Source organism: Dama dama, chromosome 26 (assembly GCF_033118175.1).
Source record: "Dama dama isolate Ldn47 chromosome 26, ASM3311817v1, whole genome shotgun sequence".
In the NCBI taxonomy this organism is placed as follows: domain Eukaryota; kingdom Metazoa; phylum Chordata; class Mammalia; order Artiodactyla; family Cervidae; genus Dama; species Dama dama.
In genome coordinates, this window is record NC_083706.1 from 48,280,558 (window position 1) to 48,299,787 (window position 19,230).

The 19,230-nt window shown below is 48.2% G+C and overlaps 1 protein-coding gene across 4 annotated transcripts in view; it reads left to right on the top strand.

Annotated features, from left to right (window-relative positions):
• ZDHHC14 (zinc finger DHHC-type palmitoyltransferase 14) overlaps positions 1-17,557 on the top strand; it is a 275,105-nt gene extending 257,548 nt beyond the window's left edge. For 2 of the 4 annotated variants that reach the window (XM_061130484.1, XM_061130485.1), the window contains exons 8-9: positions 4,258-4,360; positions 16,261-17,557. In XM_061130484.1, the coding sequence (XP_060986467.1) occupies positions 4,258-4,360; positions 16,261-16,659 (502 nt within the window). In that variant the 3' untranslated portion in view covers positions 16,660-17,557. The remainder of the gene's footprint in view (positions 1-4,257; positions 4,361-16,260) is intronic. The other 2 variants (XM_061130486.1, XM_061130487.1) reach the window with 1 other exon arrangement.
• The last annotated feature ends 1,673 nt before the right edge of the window (positions 17,558-19,230 follow it).

Consider the following 19,230-nt stretch of genomic DNA (forward strand, 5'->3'; position numbering starts at 1 on the left):
GTGAGTTACGCCCAGGTATATAGACTATTTCCAGCTGATTAGCCAATCATCAACAGTATTTACTGAGCAAGTTTTCCAGGTTTCTAGGATGAGTTTCTCTTTTGACCTCTAACTGTGTAAATGGAGAGAAACCACAAAGCCGCTGGTTTGTCTCAACTTTTGGCTTCCCTGATAGCTCAGTTGGTAAAGAATCTGCCTGCAATGCAGGAGACCCCAGTTTGATTCCTGGGTCGGGAAGATCTGCTGGAGAAGAGATAGGCTACCCCCTCCAATATTCTTGGACTTCCCTTGTGGCTCAGCTGGTAAAGAATCCGCCTGCAATGTGAGAGGTCTGGGTTGGGAAGATTCCCCTGGAGAAGGGAAAGGCTACCCACTCCAGTATTCTGGCCTGGAGAATTCCATGGACTGTATGGCCCACGGGGTTGCAAAGAGTCGGACACAACTGAGTGACTTTCACTTTCACTTTTCTCTATAGCTCCCTGGTCAGTCGTTACTAACATGTGCTCGTGGATTGCACACTGGGTTTGATAGTCAGTGAAACTTCATTAAGGAAGGAAGAGTGATCCCCTCCCCACCCCACCCCCCAAAGAATATCAAGCATATATTCCAAGGCCACTTGTTAATTGGCACTACTTTATAGCTCCTGGTGTCATTGGGTAACTGGAGATTGATCATTTTCCAGTTTGTGTCTAGAAAGCTGAGCCCAGTGTGCCACACTTGTCCTGAATTTGGGGGTGTTAGGGGGCCCCCCGACCTGTCCTTCCGAGATCTCCTCTGGGGAGCAACAGCAGAAGGAACAGCCAAGGGCTCAGATGGAAGGGCCGCCCCAGGCCGGACATGCCCGGAGGGCACCCTCTCCAAGCGAGCACTAGACTCACCCAGGAATCCCTCTCGGGGCTCTTCAGGCCAGAAAAACCCTCTGGAAATGCTTGGGTTTTCACAGTTTACCTGTTTCCTCCTGGCATGTGTTTATTTGTGGACCCTAGGGATAGGCCAGGAAACACAAGGTAGAAGAGACAAAAGAGGCCTGGACAAGCAACTTTCGTCGTCTCTAAAGCAGACCTCCGAATCTAGGAAAAGAATTCCAAAGTCTCACGTTTTGTCCAGATCACTTTTCTTGTTCCCAAGTCTTTGATTTGCACTTGGCACCGCTTTGTATAGTTTACAGATCAGATCTTGTCGTAGCTGAAATTATTATTCCCACAACTGGACCAAATTATCTGGTTTGCCCGAGTTGGGACTGTACTCTTTCCACAATCCAAGTCCCTCTGGAGAGGGGCATTTCTCAGGACTGGCCCTCCACTCGGAAGAGCTTGGCTGCTCCAGGGTCTGCGCAGAAAGCTGGGTGCTGCCCTCTGTCATAGGTCCCTGGGCTCCCAGAGCTGGAACTGATGAAAGGGGGGGTGCTGCTTGTCTTCACTGCTCCCTCCCGTGGTCCTTGCTTCTCTCTGCCCTGCCTCACCCAACCCTGGGCCCCAAAGAGCGCCAGGGTGTCTCACCGGCATCCCAGAGAAGCCTATAGAATGAGCAGTGTCCCTCGCCTCAGACAGGGGCCAAGGACCCCCCGAGTACCCAGCAGCATGTGCCCCAGACAGATGCCTCTAAAGCGTTCTCAGTGCAACAATGTGCTCATGAGGGAGGAAGCATTTGTCTTCAAGTTTCCCCACAAGAGCCAGAGACCAGGAGGGCAAAGACCCACGATCTGTTACTTGCAGAGCCTCCGGGGGGTGGGGTAGGGGCAGCAGGGTGGAGACAGCCAGGTTTGGGGGAAGGGATTCTCGTAACAGCAGGAAGAATGGAAGATTGGAAAAGCAGAAAGTCCCAAGATGTGGTCAGGGTCAGGCCCTACGAGCTGGTGCTGTGGGTCAGCTGGTCGGAAGAATTCTCTTGGCCACTGTTACTGGGCTGGGGGCTGGGTATGCCCCCTAAAGAATGTCAACAAAAAGGTCCATCAAGGACAAGTCTGAGCAGCAGGAGGGGCTGTGATGGGGTCGGGGTGCAGGCTCCATGGGACATCTGGGAGGGCTTCCCAGAGGAGCGGGTGTAAGGTGTGAACCATAGGAGCAGGAGGAGCTGGGGGAAAGGAATCACAGGAGGAAAGCAGGGACAGCAAGTGCAAAGGCCCAGAGGTGAGGGGAGAGCCCGGCTTGTCAGAGGAAGAACTGGGGGAGTGATGCGGGGGGAGGGGGCAGTCCCGGGGACAAGCAAGGCAGAAGATGAGACGAAGGACTTCCCTGGTGTCCAGTGGTTAGAATCCACCTGCCAAAGGGGGCACAAGTTCGATCCCTGGTCCTGGTCTGGGAAGATTCCCACATTCCAGGGAGCAACTAAGGCCATGCACCGTACCTGCTACTGAAGCCCCCGCGCACCCTAGAGCTGGTGCTGCACCCTGAGAAGTCCACGCACCTCCGGGAAGAGTAGCCCCCGCTTGCCGCAACGAGAGAACACCCCCGTGGCAACGAAGACCCAGCACAGCCAAAAATAAATAAATAAAATAAATTTTTAGAGAAGAGAGAGATGAGATGAGCTTAGGGAAGCTCTTAGGGCTTTCTGGGGCCCAGAAGGAGACTTGGGCCGGGGGGCAGTGTCACAGTCCCCGGGGGCATGGCTGGCCCTTGAAACAGGCTGAACACGCAGGAGGCAGGCCCAGAACCACTTTTTCTATAATCCCTCCCGTCCCTTCCAACTCTCTTGATGACCTAGTTCTTTTTCTTCTCCTGGACTCCTGTATGAAATCCTCTGCATGTCCTTTAATTTCTCCTGTCAGTTGGAGGGGGAAAAAAAAAAAAAGGGCTCAGGGCAGTTTCATTTCCTCCAAAATAGTGTCATTTCGGTGAATCAGAACTTCAAAGTTTCCTGAGAGTTAACACTTTCCACCCCTTCCTCCCTACCAGAGCTAGCTAGATTCCAACATACCTTTTGGGGGGCAGACAATTTGACCCCAAACACGCCCCTTCCAGCCGCCTTCCCCCGGCTCTCCCCCAGGGGCCATGCCCAGCCCCCACCCGCACCTTACCAGCCTCTGCCCTGGATCTCATCACTGGGGGAAGCTGGGGACCCCTCCCCCCAAGACATCCTTCCATGCCCTTTCACCTTTGATCTCTGATACCCTTGAAGATGGCTGCACACTTGGTAAGAGAACCCCTCTGACGGTCCTGCGTGGGGTCCAGCACCTCTCTTTTGGCAGATGGAGGTTCTTGTTGCCTCTCATTTTTTTCTAAACCTTCGGGGGATTTGACTGAAACTGAATCAGAGTCCCACTTGAGATCCTGCCACAAGTGTTTTTTAAGGGCTCATCAGTCTGCCTCTTGAAGGCCTGAGGTGGCAGCTGTGACGATGACCCCTGTCTTCCGAGGGCAGACCTGACGCCTGGAGCAGCCTTCAACCGCCCAGCCCCTGCCCCGCGAAGGGGAGTAGGCGGGCACCTGGGTGTGCTCGGCACGTCTCCCAGAGGCTGCCGGGAGTGTGCCCCCCACACCAAGCGGGGCCTTGGCGGGAGCCCCACTTACTAGCCGAACTGCCTGTCGCCCTTGGCAGTTCTGCCCTGAGACCCAAGGTCATCTTGGAGTCTTCAGTCGGGGAGGGAAACAGGCGACCCTTTTGATGGCAAAGTAAGCTTCACCCTTACCTCCCACCTGGGCAACCGGGCCATAGAGTAAAGACAGAGATTGCTCGGGAAACTTGTCTGCGGGAGGCCGAGGACCCGGTGTTATTTGTTCAATCAGCAAGTGTCTGCTGGGTGGCAGAGCCTCCGCTCCACGACAGGCGCACGTGGGCACAGGCGGAGCCAGCATGATGCCCAGGGTGCCCTGGGGCGGGTGCCCTGGGGCAGACGAGATAAAGCCTGCCCTCCCTTGGGAGCTTGGAGAAGATGTGGGTGGAGATCACTGTGACCCCAGCCAGCAGTGACGTGGGCCAGCAGGAGGGTCACGGGCAGGGCTGAGAGGAGCCGAGGAGGGAAGAAAGCAGATGAAGCATCAGGAGCAGAGGCTGGGGGCCTCAGAGGACCGACAGCAGACGGGCAGGGCAGTGGAGGGTCTGGGCAGTTAAAAGCCAGAGGCTGCACCAAAAAATACAGAGACGGCGAAGCAGACAGTGCACAGCGGATGTGTGGTTTCTGGTCTGTGCCACGTGGGCACAGCCGGTGCTCAGACGTGCTGCTGATGGAATGATGGATGGAAATTAAAAGAGTGTTGTCGGCATTTTCAGCTTTTGATTCACTCTCCGTCTCCTGCGTTGTTCTGTGTTCTCTCGTAGCCTCATCGACCGAAGAGGGTACATTCAGCCCGACACCCCGCAGCCAGCCGCGCCCTCCAACGGGATGGCTGCGTATGGGGCCACACAGTCCCAGAGCGACATGGTAGGACTTGGGGCGCCCCGCAAGGGCTCCTCTCCCGCATCGGGGTTCACTGACCCGTAACAGCTGGTCGCCTGGACAGCTTCCTAGGACGCGCATGGTTCAGGGAGGGAGAGGAAGCTTGAAGTGAAGGCAGTGTCCACTGAAGGGTCAGCCCACCTGCAACGGGGCCGGGTCGGGGGTTGGGTTGTTCAGGGCTATGTGGGAGGAGCACTCACACAACATTGCCTCCAGAGACGTCTTGGACTGGAAAGCCCCCTCACCCAGAACCGGGCTGCTGTCCAGGGCGAGGCAGAGCTGCCCAAGCAGGATGGGCCTCTGGAGAGTCCCCGAGTGCCCTGCCGTCCCCTTGCCACAGTCTATGCCCACTCCCCCACCCCCTTTTTAAGTGTGCAGAGGGGGACTCAGGCACCAGTTCTCCCCACTTGCAGCCCAAATCTTAATCAGCCCTGCATGCCTTAGTGCAGAGACTCAGACACGCTGTTCAGGCATTGACAGCAAAAAACGGACTGGGCTGGTCTCCGGAGAGGTCCCTGAGTCGGGCATCTGTGACGGTGGAGACACATGCTTTGTTTTCACTCTGCACCTGGGAGGTGGGGCCAAGGCAGGTCTTCCCATGGGCACCTGAACTCGCAGCCTGGCTGGCCTTGACCCTCAGGGCCTTCACATTCCTCAGTGGTCTGGAAGGCACGGCCTCTCCATCAGGAGCGATTCTCTCTACAGAAGTGTTTCTGGAAGGGACCCAGTGTGGCCCCCAGCGCTGTCTGTAGATCTGAATCACCCACAACAGAATCCATGACAAACAGACTGGGACGGCAGATGTGTGTTCAGAAAAGAGGCAGCGACCTTCCAGGACCTGGGGATGGAGTCTGTGTGGAGGCCTGGGAGTGGGGAGCCAGGAATGCCCCCTGCCTGTCAGCTTGGGGACAAGATGACCACACAAATCACCAACGGGAAATATCAAAGGAGGTGCCAGTTAGGGGAAATCTGATCTCAGTATGTGAACTTGGGGTCCCCTTGGATGCCTGGGGGTAGGGGGGCTGTCCTGCAGGCATCTGTGTAGAAAATTCGGGGGAGGTCTGCTCCCCCATACTTAGGAAGGAATGACATGGTTTGCAGAAATTCACTTTGAAGTAGTGGAAATGTGAATCTATTTTATTTATTCTAGAAGTACTCCATTTGGCATTTAAAAAGAAAAAAAACCGTAACATGTGTCCATGTTTATCATTGGGCTATTAATCTGATTTCATCTCACAGACTGGAAGATTATTTTTTAAAATCAACATTTATTATCCTTCGCTAACTTTCTCTCTACCTGCCCCTGCCAATTCTGCCCCCACCAGGTCAAATCAAGTTTCTCAATCTAATAGAATAAGAGAATAGTTTCCCAGAAACCAACACAATATTGTAAAAACAGTTATCCTTCAATTAAATAATAAATAAATTTAATTATAAAAAATAAAATATAACCACTGGGGCCGGGGGAAGATAATAGAATAGGATGATTCTGAAAGACAGTGGAAGGAAAAACTTTGCAAACAGGCAGATTTAAGTAATACTGGACATGGTGGGGAAAGACAGAGAGTGTGGATGTAAGATCAGAGAGCCTGGGGTCACAGTGACTGACTCAGGGCTGCGTGATGTCAGCAAGTCGATTTATCCAGAGAGCCTTAAGTTAGTAAACCATACCATGAAGAAGCTGGTAATGATGTTCACCCCCCCTCCTATCACCACTTTATAACAAAGGCCTGGCATGCAGTAGGTTGGGGCTGGTTAAACATTCCCCTGCAGGGGCTTGCTTAAAGGAAGTTCTAAACAAATATTTAGTGTGTTCCTGTCTTCTTTTCCTCATTCCTTCCTTCCCCTGATTCCATCATACCTAGAAAAGGCTCCACCCAGAGTGTGGAAGCAGGAACCAAGAGGAAAGGAGTTCTCTTTGGTGCCGTGACATGGAGTGATGGCCTCGGTAGGCTCAAATTAACCCACAGGGCCGAGAGATAGGACACGTGCATTTTGCCCACTAGACACTGTAGGCAAAGCATCTGTGTACTTTTCTGAGGACAATGAAAAGTTTTAAGACCTGAAGAAAGAACTTATAAGCTCTGAAACACGGAAAGAAAACAGCAAAATCAAAATTAATAAATGTTTAATGTCTGCGAGACCCATGAATATGTCAACTTCATTAATTGTTAAATTTAGCTTTCATTAAAATTTCATTACCTCTTAGAAATGATTTGTAGGTTGGGTTTTTCTCACTTCGTAAGAATTCCCCAGCACACATGTAATTACAGGGAAATCATTACCAAATTATAAAGCGAGTTGCTCGTAGACAGATAAATTTAAATGTTCACTGCCTTGGGGCCCCCTGCACTTCCTGTCTCGCCGTGGTGCCTGTGTTGGGAGAAACCCAGGCTTCCACCAGGCTTAAGGCTGGGAGAAGTCTTTTGGACCCCTAAGGCTCCTACCCACTGCAGGGCATGCCCCCAATATGTCAGAACGTGTTCAGCGGAGGCTGGATCTGAAAGGTCTTTAGGGGACTAAGATGAGACATGGCCCCACAGGTCAGGAAGGTAGGCCAGGAGACAACCTGTTCTCAACCCAAGAGGGAAATGCCCAACACCCAGCGCTCACGGCGGGTGGGAGCGCCCACCACAGAGGTGCTCAGGCTGGGGGAGTTAGCACCCCCGGCGATGGGAGACCGAGGAGTCAGCGCTGGCGGAAGGGCTCAGGGGTCCTTCTGGTGCAGAGCCTGTCATCCCGGCTGCGGCGCCATCACTGCGCCAGATAACCTTCCATTCCTCTCTGCATTTATAGGCCACTCGGGCACTAGAGCATGAGCCTTTTTATTATTTCCGTTGTTCTTTATGGCTCCTGTGGTGTATGTACCGTGTTAACGGGAGTGAGGGGAGAGGAGACAGCTCTGAATGGGCAAGGCTGGCCCCAAGCAGAACACGAAGGCTGACGTGTCTCTGCCCCACCCTCCTCTCTCCAGGTCCTTCATGTTCACACGGCATAGTGTTCACCAAACCCCACACCTCAGCGGCTCGGAGCATTACCACGTGCCCTTCCAAGGCTTTCATATAACTCACACTGGCTCTTTGAGGCTACTACTGATTTTATCCCCATTTTACAGACTAATAAACAGAGGCACAGAGGACTTCGGTCAACTTGCCCAATTCAGACATCACACTTTGACCCCAGCAGTTCACGCTCTCAAGCCTACACTTTGCTACGCTGGGGCCGTCAATCCTGACTGTGTGCAGGGTGACTTTCTCCCATATGCTTACCGACTCCACATCCCATTACCCTCAGCCTCTCTCCTCTGTCACTATCTACTCCTAGGAAAAGATCTGTTTTCAATCATCTATACATTGAAGGGAATTTAAGTCAAATTTCAGGGATATATGGATTTTAATTGTGGATGAAAGATCTTGTCCTCTATTCAGTTCAGTTCAGTTGCTCAGTCGTATCCAACTCTTTGCAACCCCATGGACTGCAGCACGCCAGGCTTCCCTGTCCATCACCAACTCCTGGAGCTTGCTCAAACTCATGTCCATCACGTTGGTGATGCCATCCAACCATCTCATCCTCTGTCATCCCCTTCTCCTCCCACTTTCAATCTTTCTCAGCATCAGTAAGTTCTTCGCATCAGGTGGCCAAAGTATTGGAGTTTCAGCTTCAGCATCAGTCCTTCCAATGAATATTCAGGACTGATTTCCTTTAGGATGGATTGATTGGATCTCCTTGTAGGTCAAGGGACTCTCAAGAGTCTTCTCCAGCACCACAGTTCAAAAGCATCAGTTCTTCAGTACTCAGCTTTCTTTATAGTCCAACTCTCACATCCATACATGACTACTGGAAAAACCATAGCTTTGAATAGACAGACCTTTGTTGGAAAAGTAATGTCTCTGCTTTTTAATATGCTGTCTAGGTTGGTCATAACTTTTCTTCCAAGTAGCAAGCGTCTTTTAATTTCATGGCTGCAGTCACCATCTGCAGTGATTTTGAAGCCCAAGAAAATAGTCTGTCACTGTTTCCACTGTTTCCCCATCTATTTGCCATGAAGTGATGGGACCAGAAGCCATGATCTTAGTTTTCTGAATGTTGAGTTTTAAGCCAACTTTTTCACTCTCCTCTTTCACTTTCATCAAGAGGCTCTTTAGTTCTTCTTCACTTTCTGCCATAAGGGTGGTGTCATCTGCATATCTGAGGTTATTGATATTTCTCCCAGCAATCATGATTCCAGCTTGTGCTTCATTCAGCCCAGAGTTTCTCAGGATGTACTCTGCATTTAAGTTAAATAAGCAGGGTGACAATATACAGCCTTGATGTACTCCTTTCCTGATTTGGAACCAGTCTGTTGTTCCATGTCCAGTTCTTACTGTTGCTTTTTGACCTGCATACAGATTTCTCAGGTGGGAAATCCTCGTGTCCTCTATTAAAAGCATTTTAATAGACTTCCCTGGTGGCTCAGATTGTAAAGAATCTGCCTGCAATGCAGGAAACCCAGGTTTGATCCCTGGGTCGGGAAGATCCCCTGGAAAAGGAAATAGCAACCCACTCCAGTATTCTTGCCTGGAGAATTCCACAGACAGAGGAGCCTGGCAGGCTATACAGTCCATGGGATCAAAAAGAGCTGGTCACGACTGAGCGACTAACAGTTACTTCCTTACTAAAAGCATTTCAAGCAATAATAATAATAACTGAATTAATGCTGGTTGTTCAGCACTATATCCCCATTGTCTAGACTAGTTCCTATGGTAGTTGGAGTCAGTAAGTGTTGGTTAAATGAGAGAAGGAAAGAGAGAGATGGATTGCTATGTGCCAGGCACTGGGTTAAGTGCTTTGCATGCATTATCATCTCGTTGAATCCTCACAGAACCACCTAATGTGAGTATTCTAATCACCCCTTTGAAGAGACTGAGATTCAGGGATGCCTAGTTTGTGAAATAGCTAACCAATGGGTAAGCTGATATTTCGTCCTTAGAAGTCCGACTCCTTAAAGTACTCTTCTTAACTATGTTCCAAAGTATCCCAGGTGCGTGATCTTCTTATGGGACAGAGTGGCATGAAGGCTCCTCCCAGGGCAGGGAAACCACTCCGCCCAGGCCTTCCATGCAGAAGGATGATAAATCTGCTGTGGTCGGTCACAAAACCAGCGGGGGACTGAAGGCAACCTCTCCATAATCGGACCTGAAACTTGACCAAGCAAAAATCTATGAAGCTTCAGCCTCTCCTCTGTTACAAATGACAGTCTTAACCAATGGCACATTAGCTCTTTTTTGCCTTGCTCCCCCAAGCATGAACCAATTTACAGTACTTTAGTCTTAAGTTTTGACAGTTTGTCCAGGTAGAAACATCAATACCAAATGAGTTACTGACCTAGTCCAAGGGTGACCTCCACTGTTAAACTGCTCAGAGTTCATTCATTTTCTTGGATCTGAAAGTTACCATTTTTCATCAAACTGGGACATTTTGCCTATTATGTCTTCAATTTATTAATTTATTTATTTTGCCTTATCTCATTTTCTCTCCTGGGACTCCAATTACTCCTATGTTAAACCATTTGATGACATTGCCCCAAAGGATAAGTCCCTGAGGCTCTGTGCATTTTTCTTCAAACTTTCTATCTCAGTTCTTCAAATTAGGTAATTTCTTTTGATCTATCTTCATGTTCAGCGATTCTTTCTCCTGCCCCCTCCAAATACTGTTAAGTGAATGCAGAGAATTTTTCACTTTGGTTATTATACTTTTTAGTTCTAGAGTTTTCTTTTGGTTCTTTTAATTTCTCTGCTGAATTTTATTTCGGTACTGAGATTCCTTATCTGTTTACTCATTGAAGCCATATTTTTGTATAATATTTGAACATTATTATACTGCTTAAAGTCTGTATCTGCTATCTGGGCTACCTTGGGTTTGGTGTCCACTTTTTTCCTTAACCCTAGATTACATTTTTCTATTTATTTATATGTGTATTGATATTTTATGGAATACATTTTGGATAGTATATTTGTAGAGACTAGGTTTGTTGTCTTCTGAAGAGTGTTGATCCTTGTTTTAGCAAGCAGTTCAGTTAGTGGCTAATCAGCTTGAACTTGTACAGGTGTGATTTATATTTTGTTAATGCAGATTTATGGGCAGTCCAAGATGTTTCTCAGGCCCTCTAATTTGAGGGAGCTCAGCCTCCAAATTCTGTCTCTTCCAAAGACCTGGTCAGGGTTTGACTTCTCCATCATTAGGGGTGGTCCTGGATCTCCGTTTAGGGTATGAGTCTTACTCCTAAGGTGCAGCCTTCTGAATGCCCTAGCTGGATGCCAGGCATGTTAACAAGGTTTGGGGGATGTTAATGTGATCAGTGGTCCCAGGCACTCTTTTTCTCAGCTTCCACTATCTATGTGCCTCTCAGCCTCATTGCAGCTGCCGTCTCATTGGCTTTAGGGGAAGGGGGACAGGAGAGAGGACTCATCTTGCACATGGGCAGCATGGCTGTTGGCTACAGACTTGTGGGAGTGACCCTCACTGGCATCTCTGGCCCCCTTCTCTGCACAGCATTCTCTTCTGCGATGCCCTGCCCTACAGATCCAGCCACTGAAGCTTCTGACAATCTGATCTCTGCTTTCTCTACTCAGAATAACTTCTGTATTCTGTTCAGCCTATACCATGGTGGGGAAATTCTCCCCAAGGAAAGGGCTGCTTGACTGTGGAGCTCGCCTGTGAGTTTCTTCCCTTTCAGGGATCGCAGCCTTGCATTGTCTGTTGTGCCCTGTTGAAAAATGTTTGCCTCTCATATTTTGGCCAGTTTTGTATACATCCTGTACACAGAAGGGTTACTAGCCCAGTAGAGGTTATCCACTATCCCTGGGAATAGAAGCCTTATCTCTGTGATCAGAGGACACTTCGCAGCCAACACTGCCATATTCCCCAGACACACAATTTTGTGCTCCATTCCATCAACAGTAAATACTGATTTAGCTGTGGGACATGATTGCTCTGACCTAGAAGTATTTCTAGTGCTCACCTAGAAAGGAGGAACATTTGGAGACTTTATATTTAGCACCAGACTTGGCATGTTCCTTTGCAGAGAGATTCTAGGTGTCTCAGGCCAAATTTTGGCCAGCTGTTTTGTTATTAAAGTCTAGATCAGAAAGGCATTTCTCAAATGATAGGAAAAGTGCTCCCAGGGAATTGCACTATTTCAGAAGGTGAAGGTAAAGGCTTCAAGTCTTAGAAAAACATACTGATGTTGCAGGGCTGGAGAATCAGGTAAATATTGACAGATACCTGTCATCAGAGTACCCACTGAGGTCTAACTTAGCATCTCAAAAATGGGACAATTCACTGTTAACTTACCATCTCACATAATTGGGAATGGAGATGGTTAGTTAGTACCTAAGTGATCTTCCCTCTACTACAGATTCCCAAGGAGGAAAACATAAGAGAAGTAATGCAGTGACATCTAAATTATTAAAAAGATGCATGTGACCCAAGTGTAGCCCTTGTTATATGAATACCAGTGAATTTCTGATGAGCCCATGCTAGAATTTCATGCACATAACCCCAGGGCCAACTGAAGATCATATTTTCATTATTCCTACTTGCCCTATTATTGGCATTTATTATTACCTTATTTTAGTATGCATATCTCACTTGATTGTCAAATAATTTAAGTTCTATATTACATCAGGGTCTTAGCTTGTTTAAAGCTGGCACTTGTAGCTTCAAAGATCCTTTCAGATCATATGCTAAACACAAAGATAGTAACATAGTACATAACTGTTGGACTATTTTTTTTAATCATTTGCTATATTTACTTAAACTCATTTTTATTTTTTTATAAATTTATTTTTTAATTGAAGGATAATTGCTTTACAGAATTTTGTTGTTTTTCTGTCAAACCTCAACATGAATCAGGCATAATTAACCTCATTGTTAAATTCCCTTCATCCAATATCAAAACAAATTAAAGCTGGCAGTTGCAAGATTCGTTAAACTGGTCTCACAGGAGACCTCTCTGTGTATAGTCTGAAAGTTCAAATATGATAGAGAAAAATAACTTGAGCAAACATAAATGATAATGTTTTAAAAGAGAATAAAAATGAAGAACTCCTCCTAAACTACATTTTAGGTGAATTTTAGAAACTGATAGTGTTTTTATTAAAGTAAATGAGCATTCATAAGACCCCAGAACACAGCTTCACAGCCAAGCAGAAATAACCAGTGCCTGATGCTAATACTTTTGACAGAATTGGAGCAAAAGAAGTAAATAATTTCCTTTATTCTTAATTCTTACAGGAGACCATCTAGAAAACTCCTAGCTTTGGGTTTGGCAGCATTTAATCTGTTTGCTAGGTTTATTTCAGACAAGAAGTCAGCCAGAGTAAAATAACATGTATGCCAGCAAGAGCAATTTTATTTGAAAATCTGCAGAAACAAAAATAACTTATCTCTATGGTATTTTAAACTGTAACATTAAGTGATAATGTGTGTGACATCCGAACATCTGAAACGATACAGTTCTTTGCAAGTTAAATGCCAGCGCTTCGTTTAGACAGTAAATCAGCCAGCTGTCAGGGGCTTCCTGCAACCACAGCAAATGTTCCAGCACTCCGGACAGGATGAGTTTTATGCTGCCGACAGAAGGGTCTGCCCATAGACATTCTCACAAGCAGTCAGGTTTCTATTCTATTAGTAGTCAGCGTTTGGATGATTTTGGGCCTAAAAAAAAAATGGCAATTTCATAGGGTTCGACCTAGTATTTCATAAATGTCAACCTTTTAAGTGTTTTTTTGGAATGAAAGCAGGAGTTTCTCAATTTCCTCTTCTTGATGATGGATTGTCACTGTCCAATCTCTGGCTGCTTGGTTGTTTTTCCTTAAGATTATATAACTGGTTAGATACATTGAAATATACCTCATGGCTTCTTGGTGTTAATGCTGGACTAGCAGCCCTACTCCAAGGAGTGACAGAAAAAAGTGAGCAGGGATGGCTCCCTCTACTGGTTGAAGATAAGAGTCCTCAGATAAACAGCCAGCAAGGCGGGTTGGAGGCGTAAAAAGGTCAGAGAAAAGAGTTGTTGAGTTCAGTCGCTCAGTCGTGTCCGACTCTTTGTGACCCCATGGACTGCAGCACCCCAGGCCTCCCTGTCCATCGCCAACTCCCGGAGTTTACTCAAACTCATGTCCATTGAGTCGGTGGTGCCAGAGGGAGGGGAAGGAAAACAGACAAAGAGAGAAGAGGGGCAATGAAGTGGGCAGGAAGTCAACGGAAGAAAAGATGGAGAAGGAAAGAGGAGGAGAGAGTTGGTGAAACCAGAGAGAAAGAAAATTAAATAGAAAAATCAACAAGAAATGGGCCAATAAGGATTAGAAACAAAGGTAAAAAAGGCAGAGGTGTAAGGACAGTTTTTCATGGATCATCTTCACAATAACCCTGAAAATATTGGCCATTTTCTCCCTTGAAGTTCTCACACAGGAATTACAACCATGAAAGTTTATCAGCCCATTCTCCTTGGGATTCTGGCAGTGTGCACCATGAGGAAAAGGCTGGACTTTTTCTTTCTTAAATCAGGTATCCCCTAGTCATCGAGTTTCTTCTAAGAAGATGCTGAAAACATGCAAAGTTAATATCATGAGAATTGTGAATTCCACTGGGGAGAGACATCACGCTCTCCTTGGTTGGAACCCACGTTAGTACCCTATTACATGCCGATAGGAAATTTATATGGACAGTATCCTATGGAAGAAAGCCTGGTCCCTGGGCACCCCCAAATGGGAATTGGTCTTCTAAACAGAAGTCAGTTTGAATGTGGCAAACGGTTTTCAAAGTCATGGGTTACAGCAGGATTTAGACACTAAGGTTCAAGCAGGTCCCAGCAATGAGAGTGTGTATGCTTACTGATAGAAGCTGGCCACAAGGGAACTGGGGGAGTTTAAAAAACAAAAACAAAAACCACAGCTCAGTTAACGGTTCTTGAAGCTGATGAAAACTTACCAGTAAGGAATTTTCAGGCTTTTACAAGTAGTGTGATCAGGCCCTCAGGGGCTTCTGTTGTCCCTGTATTTTTCTTTTTCTGTGTGTGGCACAATATACATACATAAAATGTGCCATTTTATCCATGTTTAAGTGTGCGATTCAATGGCATTAAGCACATTCACATTGTTATCCAACCCTCACTACCATTCATCTCCAGAACGCTTTTCTTCTTGCAAAGCAACACTCAATACATCAAAGGGAAACTCCCCAACCCTTTCCCTGTAGACCCCAGAAGCCCCCATCCTACTAGACTCCTCAAGGTGCCTCCTATAAGTGGATTCATACAGTAGTTTTCCTTTGTGTCTGGCTTATGTCACTGAGGGTGATGTCTTCAAGGTTCATCCACGTCACACTATGTGTCGGAATGTCCTTCCTTTTTACAGCTGAAGAATATTCCATGTCTGCATCAGTCAGTCCGTCAGTCAGTTCAGTCACTCAGTCATGTCCAATTCTGTGACCCCATGGACTGAAGCACTCCAGGCTTCCCTGTCCATCGGCAATTCCCAGAGCTTACTCAAACTCATATCCATCGAATCGGTGATGCCATCCAACCATCTCATCCTCTGTCATCCCCTTCTCCTCCTGCCCTCCATCTTTCCCAGCATTAGGGTCTTTTCCAATGAGTCAGTTCTTTGCATCAGGTAGCCAAAGTATTGGAATTTCAGCATCAGTCCTTCCTGTGAACATTCAGGACCGATTTCCTTTAGGATCTCCTTGCAGTCCAAGGGACTCTCAAGAGTATTCTCCAACACCACAGTTCAAAAGCATCAGTTCTTCAGCACTCAGCTTTATAGTCCAACTCATACATGACTATTGGAAAAACCATAACTTTGACTAGACAGACCTTTGTTGGCAAAGTAATGTCTCTCCTTTTTAATACACTGCCTAGGTTGGTGATAGCTTTTCTTCCAAGGAGCAAGCATCTTTTCATTTCATGGCTGCAGTCACCATCTACAGTGATTTCAGAGCCCCACCCAAATAAAGTCTCTCACTGTTTCCACTGTTCCCCTATCTATTTGCCATGAAGTGATGGGACTGGAAGCCATGATCTTAGTTTTCTGAATGTTGAGCTTTAAGCCAACTTTTTCATTCTCCCCTTTCACTTTCATCATGTCTGCATAGACCACATCTTGTTTATCCTTTCTTCTGTTGATGGACACTTACTTCCACCCTTTGGCTATTGTGAATAATGCTGCTGGGAACATGGGCGTACAGGCCCTGGGGGCAGGGGGGGTTGTTGTTTGGTTGTTTTTTTTTTTTTTTTTTTTACTGTTGTGTTTTTTTTTTTTTTTTTTTTTTGCTGGTGTGTTTTGGTGTGTTTTTTGTTTGTTTGTTTGCTGTGCTGGGGTTTAGTTGCAGCATATGCCAGATCTAGTTCCCTGACCAGGGGTAGAACCTAGGCCCCCCTGCATTGTGAGCAAGCACAGAGTCAACCACTGGACCAGGAGGGAAGTCCCAGGGGCCTGTATTTGTGAAACAATGTGGGTAAACCGTGGTTTTCAGCATAGGAGCCGCATGGACCTCAGCCCACTGGCAGGTGCCAAAGCCTGTGCTTCTGTCCCCGGGGTTGTTTTTAAGTTAGGGCCTGCCTGCAAACAGGGGCCGGAGCATCCAGCCTGCGGCGGCTGGGACCCTCCACCCCAGGTCCCCGTGGGTGACTGTTAGTTTGAGCGGCTATTCCGATTCCAGGAGTCTCCACGTGGAGCCGGGCTGCTGCGCACGCTCTCCACCCTGTCTGACCCAGATGTCACTAACGGGTTTCTCTCTCTCTCGCATCCCGCCCCCTCTGCCCTCTGTGTCCCCTTCCCCCTCCACCCCCACCCCCTTGCCATCTCTTGCCTCCTCTTTGCTGGCTCCCTGCCGCTCTCCAGTGCGACCAAGACCAGTGCATTCAGAGCACCAAATTCGTTTTGCAGGCCGCGGCCACGCCCCTGCTGCAGAGCGAGCCCAGCCTCACCAGCGACGAGCTGCACCTGCCCGGGAAGCCGGGCCTGGGCACGCCCTGCGCCAGCCTGACGCTCGGGCCGCCCACGCCGCCCTCCTCCATGCCCAACCTCGCCGCCGAGGCCGCGCTCACAGACATCCTGCCCCTGAAAGACGAGCACGTGGCCCACCAGTTCCTGACCCCGGACGAGGCGCCCTCGCCACCCACGATGCTGGCGGGCAGCCCGCTGGCTCACAGCCGCACCATGCACGTGCTGGGCCTAGCCAGCCAGGACTCCCTACACGAGGACTCGGTGCGCGGCCTGGTGAAGCTCAGCTCCGTGTGATCGCCGGGCCCCGGCCTGCCCAGGGGATGCTGCCCACCGTGGGAGCGGCAGACCTGGCGCCCTCACCGCGATCCCCCACCGTGTGACCCAGTGCGCGGGTGGCCAGCGCAGCTGTAAGCCCTGGGGTAGGAAGACCCCTCCTTGGGAGAGAAATCAGAGGGCCCAGGCGGGCAGGACCTCAAAGGCTGACAGCTTGGTTTCATTTGAATTTTCTACCCCACCCTGACCGGCTTTGCTAACAATGAAAAGAGACCTGACTATTTTCAGGTGTTTGGAATATGAAGGGTGGGCCGTGGGGGAGGGAGACAGCCTCGGGAGCTCCCCGCACCCCCACCCCCAGCAGAGTCTGGGAGGAGAGGGGGCCCCCTGGGGTGCTCCTCTTGCTGCTGTGGACCAGGTAACAGAAGGTTTGGGACCCTTGTGGCGGGACTGAGGTTGAACTTAAGTGTTATGCTACTAATATCTGAAATAGACATGCCATTCCATTTGTTAATTTAAAAAAGGGAAAAAAAAAACCGACCAGATGTGGACTGCATGCCACGCTCCAGTCTGTGCTCGGTGGTGATGGTATTGGAAAGGAACTGCTGCTGCTTTTCTTTCTTGTTCTTTTTTTTTTTTTTTAATTTCGTGAATTCTCAAGTGCTGTTTTATGGGAAGACGGTGCAACAGACCAAGGCTAATGGACCTTGCCATCCTCGCCAGCTTCTTCAGCTTAATTCTACATGAGTAGGTGGCGCCTGGGCTGCGGAGGGGCGGGTTTTATCCTATCCAGTATCAGTTAACCTTCTGTTTAGTAGTTAACCTGAGGTGTTGTGTTGCACACACCCACCGCCGCAATCTTCACCTCCTTGTGTGACCAAATTCCTGTGGACAGCCAATAAAATGACGTCCTCTGTTATTTTGGATCTGTGTACAGTTATCCTTCTCAGCTGACGTGACACCACCACCCAGACGGCCTGCAGAGAGTGCGGTTTTACTGAAGCAGTTCTAGTGAGGAATGGTCAAAAAACCAGCTCCTTGAATTGCGGGGGATTCATGGGATGATGGGGCTTTCCTGGTGGCTCAGATGGTAAAGAATCTGCCTGCAATGCGGGAGACCTAGGTTTGATCCCCAGGTTGAGAAGATCCCCTGGAGGAGGAAATGGCAACCCACTCCAGTATTCTTGCCTGGAGAATTCCATGGACAGAGGAGCCTGGCGGGCTACAGTCCTTGGGGTCACAAAGAGTTGGACACGACTGAGTGACTAACGCCGTAGCAGAATTTGCTCCCCTTTAACAGGTTGGACCACGATAGCAGATCGATGGCCAGTTATGGGAAGAGGGCTCAGAGAGAAGCTGGGCTGGGGGCGTCTGCTCTGCCCTGGGCTGTGTTTGAGCGTTGCCAGAGCTCAGGGTAACTTGAGATCCTGGTAAAGCTGTCAAGAGAGAGGAGGAGAAACTGGCTTATTTTAGGCGGGGATCATGTCGACTGTCATTCTTATTCAGACACTAATCAGAATGGAATTAAGAAAATTACTGCTTCATTCAGGTTTGTGTATCATCTAGAAGGGAATGCACCAGCTCTGCATTTAGGAGGGAAGCCACTTTGCAGGGACTAAACCCCCTTCTGTCCTTTCCAGATGATAAACCCAACAAGCAAACCTACTCGAGTTCAAAGTTGTGCTCTTGCTCCTTACAGCCGTATGAAAGCAGGATGCACTGATCATTGATACCAGAAGCCCTGGATGATTTGCACTGATGGAAAAGGGCTGTTTCTCCTGAGAAAGAGTTGCCCTTTTATAGAAGAAAAACGGGAAAGAGGAAAGAAATAGAGAAGCACAATTTCAAGTCTTCTTTGGAATAAGGTCATTTGTTCATAGGTGAAAAAAATAATCTATGCTGAAAATAGCTGCAGCCAGTGAGTTCCCTTCTAGATGATACATGAGCCCAAATGAAGCAGTAATTTTCTGCAGCGAATCTTTGAACCATTCTTATGTTCCATACTCCGTACATGAATAGAAAGTGGGAAAGGTAAATTATGTGCGGCCATTTTTTATTTTCTGGGCCTCTTCACAACTTGTACCCACTTGGAATTTATGCTCACAGGGACAGAGTCCTTCCTTACACAGACACACACACCCACTGTCATCAACACACACAAAATTCTCCTTGCAGACGCTGCTTGTGAGCAAGAAGTGACTGCCCCTCAATGTGTCTTCCTTGACTTCCCAAATTCTCTCTGTTCTTTGCTTCCTTCCATCTGCTCGCCAGAGACCCAGGAGAGAGTTGGACCTGGTGAGAAGAGAAAGGTGGCTTGGTTCTCACTGCTTCCTGTGTGGACAAGTCCATTCCCGGCTTCTTCACCTGGAGGAAAAGACAATGGCCTCTCCATCTCTAACATCCTCTGATTCAATGATCGCAATTTCCCATGACCAGTCCTCTTCCCACCTCACTGGGAAAAAGTCCACGGAGCAAGGATCCTTACTCACTTTTCTCTACATAAGGCATGTTTGCTTAATATTTAACATCAATCCCACCTTCAAGTCCATCCCCTGTACACACTGATATCGCTTATCAAAGAGGGGATTGGCG